General features: G+C 30.6%; 1 protein-coding gene across 1 annotated transcript; it reads right to left on the reverse strand.

Moving 5' to 3' along the window:
* Positions 1 to 9,282: 9,282 nt before the first annotated feature.
* Positions 9,283 to 11,142, reverse strand: LOC111888311 (LOB domain-containing protein 1). Its single transcript, XM_023884472.3, has 2 exons — positions 10,708 to 11,142; positions 9,283 to 9,917 (listed from the first exon to the last, which is right to left on the reverse strand). Exons 1-2 carry the CDS (start codon positions 11,035 to 11,037, stop codon positions 9,585 to 9,587), a joined length of 663 nt encoding a protein of 220 aa, XP_023740240.1. The 5' UTR covers positions 11,038 to 11,142; the 3' UTR covers positions 9,283 to 9,584.
* Positions 11,143 to 15,275: the final 4,133 nt, after the last annotated feature.

The following is a 15,275-nucleotide window of genomic DNA, read 5'->3' on the forward strand; positions in this document are numbered from 1 at the left end:
GATCCATTGTGTGCTTTTTAAACCAAAAAAGTACCAACCATGTTAATCAAAAGGACCCATCATGAGCATTTTAAATCTAAAAATGAACAACCATGTTAAAAATTCCTCAAAAGGACTTGTAATGATATTTTCTACCAACGATAAGGACCATTGATGTAACTTTATCTTAAAATAGTGTCATTAAAATGACAATGCTAAGATTTTGTTTGGTAGGAGGAAATAGGATTAACAAATAATATAATAGACAATGGAATGGAATGAGCAAGCAAATGAAACTGATCATTACATTCTATTGTTATATTTGGTTGGCTCTGAAGAATAGAATTAGTCATTCAAACATGCTTTTTTTTATAATAAATATAAATAGAAGTAGTGTAAAATTGATAAATTAAGAATAGCTGTGTTATTATGTAAAAATAAACTCTAAATAAACAATGATACATTGTTAAATAAACTGTATATAAAGATATTTTATTTGTTTCAAAATATATGTTATATACTTTGCAAGTAGTTTTAAAAAAATTATTTATGATTTAAAATTTTATTAAATAAGAAGGAACCAGTTGCAATGATATCTTAAATTATAGTTATAAATAAAAATATATGATTTTGTTATTAAAAAGTAATAGATATATTTTATTGTGACATCTCCAATTTCTCGGCCAGAAAAGACCGATTTGTTTATGCTTTGTTTTTAAAATCAGAGTAATCTTTTAAAGAAAACAGTTGCGGAATTTGTTCCCAAAACAAAATATGATAAAAATTATCAAAGCATTTCTTTTAAAGAAATGTATTTTCAATATATAACAAAATCTCAGGATGTCATGTTCCGATACAGACACATAAGCATAAACAGAACTTACATTATTTACACTAAAGAGATTACATCTCCTTTAATCTCTCCGTGAAATATATCTTCGTATCGATACCTGTGATACAAAGAAAACTGAGTGGGTCAGGCTTGGGAGCCTGATGAGCATATAGGGTTTTCAACCCACAATAATATAATTATTATCTTCAACCATCAAACAATCAACCCAATTACCCATCCCCATTATCTTCTTTATTTCTTAGGATTTTACCCTAAGAATTCAACTACCCGTCATTCATTCATTCCTAAGGATTGACCTAAGGAATTAGCTCCAAATCTATTGCTACATAAGGCGCATCTACCAACATCATCCTTTAAGCGCCTCTGCCAGGATTACGTCATACACTATGAGGCGCGACTGCCAGGTTTATGACTTTCTCTTTTAGGCGCATCTGCCGACATTATCTTATAAGCGCATCTGCCAAGATTACCCTATAAGCGCATATGCTATTATTATGACAATCTCTATTTGGCGCATCTGCCAAGATCACGACATTCACTACTTGATGCATCTACCGATATTATTCTCAAGTGCATCTGCTAGTTTTATGACATTCTTTAATTGGTGCATCTACCAATTTCATTCTTAATCATCTTTCATACCTCATCATTTTATCACATACCAACTATCTCATCTACCCATGTTCTACCCAACATATTTATAGATATAAAATACATATACAGTTTAACTCATTTAAAAACTATATAAAACATTCATTCCATACTCATCTCAAATAAACAACAATATATAAACACATAACATGTATTTTATAACAAATACTTCATATTTATGTGTTAGAAGAAAGTAACCACACACTCTCCCAAACATATACTTAATACATTTAAACAATACTTGTATTATACCCGTGTTTATGAAAGGGACTATACATCCACACATATAAACAACTTTATATTATACACATAACACGTATTTTATAGAAAATAATTAATATTTATGTGTTAGGAGAAAGTAACTACACACTCACCCAAACATATACTTAATACATTCAAACAATACTTGTATTATACCCATGTTTATGAAAGGGACTATACACCCACACATATAAACAACTTTATATTATACACATAGCACGTATTTCATAGAAAAAACTTAATATTTATGCGTTAGAAGAAAGTAACTACACATTCACTTGATTATAAGATGATCGGACGGCACTAAGGCTTGTAAAAGTAGTATTCTTCGGCAGATCTGGAAGATCTTTACAAAAACCGGACTCCTCGCGGGCAGAGCATCGACTCGGGAATCGCACTTCTCGGGATCTTCGGGGCCTCGGGACTTGCTTCGGGGCTCGGGAATGATACCAGGGCTTCGGGATAATTCTTGCACGAAAAACGATGCAAAAACGCGAGAAAAAGGGAAGAAATGAGCAAACTACTCGGCTGCCCTCGACACCCTTTTATAGGGGCTGGAAGGTCGATTTATGCAAGGCGTAAATCCTAGTTACGCGGGGCATAACCTGGATAGGATCGCTGACTCCCCCCCACCCCCCCCCCCCCCCCCCTTCGGATAATATCAGCCAATATATATATAAATAAAATATCGAAAATATTTAATAAACTTTAAAAATTCATATCTTCCTCATACGAACTCCGTTTTCAACGTTCTTTCTATCCACGCGTAGGTGAGACTACGATCTACAACTTTCGTTTAGACTCCGTCGGCTAATTTTGACTTTATTTTTATTATTTATTTTTAGTAGGCCGGGACAGGAAAACTCCGTTATAAAATCATAACTTCTTCATCCGACGTCTGTTTTCGCCTATCTTTTTATCGTTTTACTACAATTAATGAGATCTTCAGTTCTCATTTAGATTATTTCGGATAAAAACCACTCGGTCTCAAATCGAGCATTCGGGCTGCATACCGCTAAGTCGAAACTTCGAAAAATCATAACTTCTTCATACGAAGTCAGATTTGGGCGTTCTTTTTATGCACGCTCATGGTTTAATGTATTCTACGACTTTCATTTAGATTGCTAAGGCTAAATATCACTCTAACGTAAATTCACTTTTTACGTCGCGCTGTGTCGTGCCGGTTCTGTCGCGAAACTTTGACAGGTCATAACTTTTTCGTTATAACTCGGATTTCGGCATTCTTTATATGCACGAAAACCTTGTAACATATACTATAACTTAGTTAAGATTATTCATTGTAAATAATCTTTCATCAAAAATTCATTTTTGACGTTTAATGTCTCTAAATCGACTAGCCCTGATCTACGGGCGTTACATTTATTGAAGTTTTGAAAACTTTAAAAAGATTAATATTATTGAAAACAATAGGAATAAAAACAAGTTATAATATATATATATATATATATATATATATATATATATATATATATATATATATATATATATATATATATATATATATATATATATATACACGGGAAAGGCGAATATATGTTACAGCTCCACCTAAATTTAGGTACTAATATTCATGAAAATACGTCATTTTACTATATAAAGATTGCGGTTAGGGATTCACAATTAACACTTGAAGATGTGGATTCAAGATCGACAGAATAGTTTTGATAACGTTACAAGAATATTGATTATCTTCGACCTTCGTTACAGTGAAAAAAAGTAATGTTCACTAGGGTGAAGTAATAAACGATAATGGATGAAAGAAAATAAGGATGGTAAAACGATAATGGAGGAAATAAATGTTATCGATGATGATATATTTAGCCAGTAAAAACCAAACAAGGTATCTACCCTAATAAATGAAAATTACTTTGCCACATGTCATTCTCTCATAAAATTAGCCACATGTCATTTTGTCATAATTTGAGATATGTTTATTTTCCACTTGTCATTACTTTAATTTTCATTTTCAATATATCATTAATTTAGTTTCCATAAATTAAACCTACATAATGACTATTAATTTCAAATTTTAAATTTCAAATTCAATTTCAAATAAATTTACAGTTTAAACCTTTATGTTTAATATTTTGTTATAATTAACCCATTTACTACACACTAAACACATAATTTTAATTTATTTATTTTTTGCATGTTTTTTTCTGATAATTTTCACTTATTTCAATTTCAAATTCAAATAAATTTTTTATTTAATCGTTCGTACTTCACATTTTGTTTTAATCAACCCGTATAATATACGGGTCTCACAACTAGTATTTACTAAGTTAAAACGACATATTTTAGAATTTTAGTATCTAAGCTTAGGTGGGGCTGTAATGTATATTCCATATCCCATATATATATATATATATATATATATATATATATATATATATATATATATATATATATATATATATATATATATATATATGTAATTTAATTCCCAAAGGAATGGAAAAAACCACATTTTCCCCATAGAATGAAAATCGGTCCATGAGAAGGGATAACATTCTATGAAGAATGCTTCATTCTGTTCCTTACGGAAACTAAAACAAGACTTTTTTCATTCCACTATAATGCCTCATTCTATTACCTCTTTAACTACCACATACCAAACGTTACCTAAGGATATTGATTTGAGTGAAAGTAAGATGCTAGAATTAATATTCTTGAACTATTTTGATATTAATGTATATATTTGGATATTAGAAATGGTTTTGAAGTTGATGTTGTATAAGATAAATGTTGAGGTTAACATCGATTTAACATCATAAGGTGAGTGTATATTGATTTTTATCAATTTGGGGATACATATTACAAATGATTAAACCTACATACACTCTTTTCTATTAATAAAATTACACAAGTATGTTTCAAAAGCTTCCTTTTAAAATGTATGTTCTAATGAAAGTTTTTTATATACAAGTATTGTTACCATATGTTTCAAAACAATTTTTTGAATGATATTTGAATTGAAAGTAATGGGTGATGGTGGTGTGCTCATGCATACATGCTTAAATGTGGATTGCATAATACATGGCAATGGTCTAGAAAAATAGCACAACCACTAGATTGCTAGCTCCCTTCGTAAAGTAGTTTTCTCCATTCTCCATTTGGGAAAGGCATGTTAGAATATCTAAGTAGGTATGATCCATTAGGATGTTGATCTAGTTAGGTAAGACACATTATGCATATGTTATATGATTAATCCTGAGTGGGTAACGCATATCATATATGATTCATTTTCCTAACGAGTTTATTTTTTCTTTTTACTGTGAGTAAGGGAACTAGAGTGATTTGGTAGGGACTTTTTCTTAAAGTATTTGTGCCTGGATCATGCATTGCATTATATTGCATAACTACATGAAAAATGATTTTTTTTCACTAAAGCAGATTAAGTTTAAAAGGTTTTTAAACCAATGACATAGTAAATGATTTGAAATAGAAGTGTTGTTGTGTGAAAACATATGTATCTCATGAGATATTTTTGTTTTAAATAATTTATCTTTGTGACATGTATTCCAAGTCCAATGATGAAGATATAGATAGTCTTTGGATTTTGTAATAGCAAGAAGATGATACTTAAGGATTAGTACGAGAGAACTGCTTAAATCTTACTTGATCTTTAGGTACTTTTATGCAGTCTTGATGGCTTGTAGATTGGTTTTTGAAAACCTTTGTTTGAATAAGTTTTCACTTTTGTATGTATGTGAGCCAAAATTCTACATTGAATTTGACATTATTGTAACTACTATCATATTTTTATACTGATTTCTATGGTAAGACGCATGGTGTAATGTACTTACATGCAGCGTAGTAGTGTATGTAACTTAACTAAGGAGAAGCTCAAGATTCCATCCAATCACATATCAAGGAACTGATGGTTGTGAACATTAAGAACCCTAACGGTAACCTATTATAATCGATATATATATATATATATATATATATATATATATATATATATATATATATATATATATATATATATAGGATTAGGGTTACATACATTTTTATTATTACAGAAAATAATCACACCAATATCCTTCTTGAAAACCTTGGAAAACAAGCACCAAAAGTTTAATGTCTCTAATGATTTATACCCAAAACCCTAGAAACCCTAGAATGACGAGGAAAGAGAGGGGGGGGGGGGGAGAGAAGGAAATTTCTTTCCTAAGCCTTATGATAAAGGTATTAACGAAATTTGTTGGTCTTGAGCTCCTATTTATAGTTTAGGTTATTTGCACGCAAAACAAGATTTAAATTAATTAAATAATAGATTTTATGTCAATTAAAATCATCTCCCTATCTATATCCAGGAGGCTTCGAGAAACCCTAAAAGAGCCTTTAAAACGTCCACTCTTGGATGGTTGTAGAATTGTCTTCTTTTGTTCAATTATTGAACAATTGCAATTCACCCTTACACCTTTAATTAACTCTAATTAATCTGAAATTAATTCCTGATTAACTCTGATTAATAATTAATTAATTCTAATTGATTTCTTATTAATTTATTAACCATATAAATTAACAAATCAATAATTTAACTATTGATATCATGTTAATTTATTAATAATATAACAACTTAACAGATCAATTATCTATTTCCAATAAATATATTAATCACATAATATATTAACAAATCATTTCTTTATCTATCTATCTATCTATCTCTCTCTCTCTCTCTCTCTCTCTCTCTCTCTCTCTCTCTCCTAATATCATTTCTAGTTATGATGGCAACCCACAAGGACTTTGTTTTTATTTTCAAGTTTATATTAATTTAGTTATGAGCTTAGACACCTTAATCCAACAGGAACTACATGGGTTATAGAAAAAATGTTTTTATTTTGTAATAAAATATGTTGTCTCATGTCCATTCTAGGTTTAACACAATGATAACTGATTTGTAGAAGGTGAGGATGTATAAACGTGATTATTATATCATACATAGATTCATGGATTCACTTCCGATCCACTAGGAAGATATTATTATTATTATTGGTCTTAAGAACAGTGAAAGATTAATCTAAATGCATAAGAATTTGAAGGATCAAAGGAATTCCTCTATGAAAGAAATGAAGGAAATGCCTAAATGTGTTTCGATTGACTTAATGTTTAGATGTGCATCTGTTAGTGACAAATGCATCATTACTCTACATGACACTAAAGACAACAACTATGAGCTTGGGAGAGTGGCATATGTTGATGCAAAAGTGTTTGAGAAGCTAGAGCAAGAAATTACCATGTTTGTCGAAAGGTTAAGAGGATTGAAGGTCATATGTAACCAGTGTCGTAAAAATCGGCCTAGGCGGTCCCCTAGGTGATAGACAACCTCTTAATTAATGTCTAAGATTAATGTTAGTCGTTTGAGTTAGGTGGAGTTGATCGTAGGTGCCCCTAGGCAGTCATGGGCGGTCCTAGGCGGTCTAAACCGGTAAAAAAAAGCAGACAGTCAAAATTGTTTTTTTTTTTTTTTAAATCTCCAATTAGTCAAATTTATGATATTAGGTGACTAAATTATAATGATTGATGAATAAAACTATTAAAAATATCCTCGATTAGTCTAAAGATAAACATATACGATGATTCAAATATTTAGACGACTGAATATGCCAAAGTTTTATGGTTATTTACTTGTTTTGTTAGGATAAAAGTAATATTTAATTTTAAAAAAAATAAATTATGTCCCAATCAAGGGTCTCTGTCTAGGCGCCAATTAATCTCCGCCTAGACTGATTACTCCCATAACCCTAGTCTACCATCCGACCACCGTCTAGCGAATTTTACAACATTTTATGTAAGTTTAGAAATAAGTGATCCGTACATAACAGTTTTTTTTCGTACACAATAATTTATGTTTTATACGTTTATATAATGAAAAATTTTAAAATATAAATTATTATGTATAAAGAAAAATTATTATGTATTAATCAGCTCTCCGTTAATTTAAAAATAATGTTTATAAGAAAATTTGAGCATAATTCATCAAAAACTTATTAAGATAAATCTAAATTCAAGCTTGACATAGCCATTAATGAATGTTATAGATACAACATAATTGAGCATCTAGTCGTGCAGTGTGAATTTTGATAATACACATAGTTTGACAAATTAAGAAAAATAATATAATAATCAATTAATATAAAAAAGTAAATTAAGTAGTTTTTAAAAAAAGGAGGAAGTAGGGTTTTATAGGGGTGTAATGCACGTGATAAAGACGCGGTTTCAGATTTGCGTGCTAAGGTGTATTGCACATTTCGTGAATCCAGATTCCAAAATCCATAGGTTATGGGTCGGACCTTCCAGACAAATCAGTCCCCACATTTGGTCACTTGATTCCGTTATTTAATTTTATAAATCTATCTTCATCTAGAAATGAAATTATTTAGGTCGTGGTGTTATTACGTTGTACACAAATAACTTTTTATATTATTGTTTTTATAAATTTATAATATTGCTATAAAATAGCTATTATATTTGTCAAAATATTAAGAAAAACCCTTACATATTGAAGTTAACAATTCTAATTAATGTTCTTTAAAAGGTTCATGCATACTCACACACTTTAGTTTATTCTATTTTAAGTTTCAGTATGTACAGTGTTTAATTCATTCTAAAACCACAATATGTTGATCAATTAAAAAAGAAGTGATTCAACATATTTTTGTGACATATAAAAATTTATGTATTGAAGAGATGTACAATATAATATTTTAAAGCATCACATATTGTGGATAAAAATTATTGTATATAAATTAACTCCTATTAAAAAAAATATTTACTCTATGGGTTTTATACTTGTTAGAAATGTAAAATATTTCCTTGTAAAGAGTTTATTATGTTTTCCATAGATACTAACATGGTTTGACTATTTGTCCTTTAAATTTAAACTTTCTAAAACCTGGAGTTCACTGTAAATTTTGACATTGTCCTTCCTTTATAAAACTTAATTTTTGTAAAACGATATTTCATTTTCTTTATATAAATTAATGCATGGCTAAAACATTAATTCAACTTGATGAAATACGTACGGATTTTTGTTCCATGCTATTCATCATTGAAGGTATCCTTAATTAACAACTTTTTTGGGCATGGGGCTTTGTTTTCCTTTTCTGTTAGTTTCTTGGATGCATGGTTGAAGGAGATTTAATTTATACATAAACAATATATATATATATATATATATATATATATATATATATATATATATATATATATATATATATATATATATATATATATATATATATATATATATATATATATATATTCCCTATCGTTAATTATATATAGTGGTGTACTATTGGGTCTAACGAAAGGATGTGACTGCACCCTTCAAATGACTTTGTTTCCTATTAAGAAGCTCCACATGTTTGAAAAATGTGATGAAAGCCCAACTCCCCCAACTATACAATTGGTTTAGTCATCACCCGGCCATATAGAAAGTCTAAACTTCAAAAGAGTTAAAATGGTATTTAAGTCAATAACAAGTTTGACAAATTAAGCCAAATGAAGAATTTCATAAATTAGACTTAGATAAAATTAGGTCACCCATAACTTGATTTTAAATCAAGAATTGGCATATTATTAGTACAATGCATGACACTCTTCTCTACCCTTTTTGAGTAACTCTTCATTTATTCTTCTATACTAATTATGGGATCAGTAAATTGAAGTATAATTAATAAGATCTTACAAACTACAGTACTTAAATTGATTTCTGTTAACGAATGTTTCACTTCCTAGATCTCCCTTTTCTTTTTCAAGTTCCAACCTTGCTTGATGCCCTCTTGAAGGGGTTAGCTGTCCCTATATAGTTTCATGTCCAAAGTGGCTCAAATACGTTGGCCAAATTGACATCATCGGGGAAGAAGTTTAGGTTGTTTTCATTATAAGCAGTTTGGTATGGTGGTGGTGGTGGTGGTGGTGGCTGATCCATCTCCATGCAAATCAAGGACAACAGATTGGATTGTTGGCATTGCATGTTCAGCACCTCTGCTTGTGCCTTAGCCAGCTCCGCTTGGAGATCACTGACTTGCTTTTGGAGCTGGCAAATTGCACCTGCGCACCCATAAACTGGATCTCTCAGCCTTGCATTCGCTTCATATACCATGCTGCTAACTGCATCTGCTCTTTGAGATTCTGGAAGCTCCTATATATAATTAACATTACAATTAATTAATACACCTCGTTACAATCTTAATTAAAGCTAAACAATTAATATGAATAAAATGAGAAAAAAATATATATATACTGGACTAACGGGGTACACTAATATTCGTATCTATTTAGGAATCGCTAATATTACTAACTACTATCTCTTCATTTTTTATAATATTACACAAACAAATGTCAACTTTGTGAACACGTCTTGTTCAAACGAAGGTCCCACATAGTAGGACGTACACTCCTTTATAAATTAATACATTTACTTTTTATTTTATAGTATTATAAAGTTTATTAATTTCTGAATTAATTAGTAATTAACAGAATTAATAACATTTTAGGAAATAAAATCGCTTAAGAGACTATAACGAGTAAATCTTGAAAATGTGTTATTTAGCCAATAGATTGAGGATCCAATTTTCTTTTGAGCAAAATGTTTAGATTTATGAGTAAATTAAACGTGTGTGAGTCAAAGTTTTGAACTTAGAATAAAATGTATGTTAGCGAACATGGGAAAATAAGACAGGAGTAAAAGGAGAAAAGTCAAAGTCTTGAATTCACACAAAAAAAGTTGCAATTTTTCTTGGTTCAAAGAAATAATAATTTGAATAAGAAATAAGCTGTTGTTATTTTGCGGAAAGTTTGGAAGAATAAATAATCTGAATACGTAAATGAAATCATAGCTAGTATAGACTCATATGTCATGATGACAATTAGGTTTTGAGAGCTTGGATTAGAGGGTAACTTCACCGATCGGTAATTATTTTTGGTTTTACCTGCAACAACTTGATGATGTTGCTAGCTCCGAACACTCGGTGGGCGATGGTGAACTTGAGTGGCTCAGTGGGTGGGAAGTATGGTGCCAAGACACATTTATCAACGCATCGCCGCCTGAGAATCTTGCAGGCTGCGCAAGGGCTGAGAACCACCGGATGAGGTGGCGAGGAAGGAGAGGACGGTGGAGGATGAGTCAGAACACTTGTGGGGCTAAGCTGAGGTGAAGTGTTGGTACTAGTTTTGGATGACTGTGAGAAACTTGAAGCTATGGCGGTGGAAATGGCCATCGGTGAAGTGGCGCTGCCACTTCCTTCACCGGAGTATTCCATTTATGATTGTTGAAGGTGGAAAAGTGCTTTGCTAAAGTTAAAGGATTACGAGGGCTTAGTTTGATTAAGCAAAATAGGATGGAGAATATATATATAGAGGGGAGTAGCTCGTCGAAATGAAGTTCGATGATATCATGCATTTGGTCATTGGTTGAAAATGACGTCATCTACGTTAGATTTTATCTGACTTGTTAGTGCACGAAAAGCCTGTACGTTGTCATAATTTCAATTTTAAGCAATAGACGTTTTTAAGCGAATTATTGAACGGGCTATAAGGTAACCGGACTTTCGTATATATTTATTTAAAATATGATTAAATAAATAATTATTATTAATAATGAAATAACGAATCAATCGTCAACAATGTTTTAAAAACCGGTTTTTTAGTTGAACCGGTATGGTGATCGGTTCCCGGTTCAACCGGTTCGACCGTCGAGTAAACCGGTTTCTATATTTTTCATGTTTTTTTTTTATTTTCCTACACATATATACAAATATAAATTATGAATTTGATGTTTACAAGTTCACACATTAAAAATACATATAAAAATAAGCTGTAAATGAATTCAAATACATTAAAATAACACATAAAGATAAGTTTCAATTTTTACATCAATTCATATATGCCAAAAAAACTTAATAATATTTAGTATATGTTTTTATTTAGTGAAAACTAAATAGATTTGAAAAAAAAAATCATCAAAGTTTATAATGTAAATAGTTCTTTTTCATGTGTTTTTATTCGGTTTAACCGGTTTATTTTGACCGGTTCGGGTTTTTCTTAAAACCGGCCGGTTCAATCCGGTTCATAATCAATGTAAAACCGGTGATAGTTGAACTGCTCTCTCCACTGGTTTCCGGTCCAACTGGTTCGACCGGCCGGTTCAAACCGGTTTTTAAAACATTGATCGTCAATATCAAAATGTAAAATGATCAACGAGCAAGAAAATTGATATATACTTGTATATTAGATTCACATAAATTGGATTAAACCATAAAACTCATATCTTTATCAATAAAATGTAATTTTATTTTTGTTTAAATTTCTTTCAGGCCACATTTTTTATAAAAAAGAAAACTGAATATACCTTTGTTCACGATTTTTCATACTCTTTCCATAAAGATTCATTTTGATATATAAAAAACAAACTTTTTTTTTTCGAAAAAAACTCACTTGTTTTGTTATTTTTTTCAATATTTAAGTTAATTTTTATTAAAAAAATTAATTATACCAAAATTTTTAATTTTTTGTACTTTATTAATTAACATCAATATCGATTAAAAAAACTCGATAAGTTTTGATTCACAGTGTTCGTTTGAACTATAAATATTTCAATTTATAATTCATAATGTGAATCTGACTTGTTGTTTCAACTATTTGATCATTAACAAATTAATTTAATGAAATTTACATATCACTCGAAATATATTTTCATGTAATTTTATAATATTTTAGCGTTTTGATTACTAATAAATTAGTTTTGTACAATGAACAAAATGATTTATTCACATTGTGAATCTAAACTGTATGTAATTTAGTTTTTACAATCGACAATGTGAATATGACTTACTATTATTCACATTATGATTATGAGCAGATTCACAATGTGAAGCTGATTAGATTCGCAATGTGAATCTGAGCAGATTCACAATGTGAATTTGAACTGAAAATTCATTTTTTTTCTTTTTTTTACATTAGAGTACAAAAAAATATGAGTTTTAATATATTTATTAAATTTTTTGATAAAAAAATAGATCTTCACTTTAAAAAAACAAATAAATGAAATGGGTTTTTTTTTGGAAAAAAAAATCATTTTTGTATATCAATATGGATTTTTATGGAAATATGATGAAAAATCATGAACAATGATATATTTGATTTTTTTTCGATAAAAAACATGTCATAAAAAATTAAACGAAAAAAGTGAGTTTTGTTATAATCCAGTGCATATGCGTCTAATGTAAAAGTGTGCAATATTTTCTTTCGCCGTTGATCGCTTTAAATTCCGACGCTTTAGATTGGTTCCTTGTTTTTTTTTTATTAATAATGGTTCTCTATTGAAAATTTTTCTATATATTTAGTCATTAAATTTATTTTTAGGTTTAATATGTTATTGAATTTTTGAGAAATTGTTTAAAAATACTAGTATGACTATGTATGGTAGGTTTTATGGTTTCGAGCGTTTTTCCCTCGAAATTGAAGTTTTCATGCTATTTTTGAAGTTTACTGTCCTCTTCTTCGGCCAAACATGGGTGAAAATCCTTTCTAAAAATAAAACCGTTTTTGAAAATGAATTTTTTGATATATGTATGTGTGTTAAGTTCTTGAGATCATGCTTGAGGCCCTGAGTTCTAGAGAATTGAAACCCTTTCCATAAACGAGTTCCAAATCTTGAAAAAATCAGAACGAGAAACCGTTAATTCAATATTCTGTTCTTGATGAACAATTGAAATGAGAACCAAGTTTAATTTTTAGATCATTTTTGAGATCTTCAAGAACCCTAATGAAAAAATATAAGTCATATCTTGAGATCTTGATTTTTAGATTGTTCAAGACCTTGAAAAATCATGTTTGATTTCAGAAGAAGAAAAAAGACAAAAGATATAGAATATAGTAAAGATTAAAGAGAAATTTGGAAGCTTAAGTTCGTCGAAAAATCCATGTTTGGGCATAAAGCTCATGTTTCGCTGGAAAAGATGTTAGATATCGACAAAAGCCATTGTACCTGATCGTATTTATGTTTTTGAACAATTTCAACAAGGTCAAGCTTATATTGAGCATAAAAACAAGTTTTTGTAACATCCTAAAAATCGTAGTAAAAATTTTCGTTTTCAAAACCATATGATAATCAATAAGTCATCCAAAACATGCATTCCTAAAGCCATAGTCATAAATCAGAGTATCCAAAAAACCATTTTATTAATAAAATATCTGAGGATGATGTGCATAATCACGTCTTCGTCTTGCCCCTATCATCTGATGTACCTGAAACCTTAAAATCAAATTGTAAGCCAAAGCTTAGTAAGTTTGCCCTAAAATACACCACATAAAAAAAGCAAATAACAACATGCGTGTATGAGCCTTCAGCTTGAATGGATCGTTTTGCAAGGCCTACAACCTATTTGGACCGCTTAGTGGGCTTACGACCTGACTGGACCGCCTCGCAAGGCCTACAGCCTATTCAGATCGCCCCAAGTATCTTGACCTTTAGTAGAAAGCAGGACCACCTTAACCCAACTATCACAATATGTCGACATATGCACATAATCAAATAACAAGTAATAACCAGCAAACAGGTAATCATACAAATCTACCAATCATTAAATCTCTACAGCATACCACATTCTATATACCAAGATACATACAAAATCCAGAGGGTCCACATTGGTGCCTTCGACCCCCGAGTATAGTGAGGAAGAACTCATCTCATAGTCTGAAAGATAGTTGAACTGATCACTGCTCCAACACTGTATCTACAAAATCACATATACCATAAATATGGACCCATCATCAATCTATTATTCAAATTACCCAATTTAACCTAAAGTCAAACTTGGTAAAAGTCAACGGTCAATGGTCAAAAGTCAACATTCAGACCGAGTACACCCAGCTTACCAGCTCTACACCCTGCGTAGAGCATCAGATGGCTTTTACGGGGCAAAACAAGGGTACACACTGCATAGCCATAAGTACGACTTGTGTACTTATGCTGAAGCTAATCTTTCCATTAAGAGCTTAATATAGAAGGACACCACGTCTAACTCTCAAATTTGATCTAAATAATTGTCCTAAGTGAGAAAGCTTCATACTTTATGCCTTTTCCTTGCTTATCAAGGTTCAAGAACAAACCCTAACCTTATTACATCTTCTAAGGATCACCAACTCATGTATGGATGGTTGGATATGGCCAAGATACAATTTTTATGACTTAATACACTCAAATACATCTGGAAATACACACTACAAGGTCTATAGTAGCTCGTACTCAAATGAACCAAGATAATGGGACCAAACAGGCAGAAACTTGACATCCTAGCTAGATCTAATCAAAGAAGTATAAAGGTACAAACTTTATACCATCTGGAGAATGCTAATGAGATGCAAGTTCCAGATCCAGAATGCTTGAAACTCCCCAAATGCTCTCCAATGGAATCCTTCCTTTAAAGATGAACACAAAACACTCAAATAACTCAAAAACTCACAAATAGAGATTAGGGTTTCGAGGTGGCTACTTAAA

The sequence above is a fragment of the Lactuca sativa genome, chromosome 2, assembly GCF_002870075.4.
Source record: "Lactuca sativa cultivar Salinas chromosome 2, Lsat_Salinas_v11, whole genome shotgun sequence".
Taxonomy (NCBI): Eukaryota; Viridiplantae; Streptophyta; class Magnoliopsida; order Asterales; family Asteraceae; genus Lactuca; species Lactuca sativa.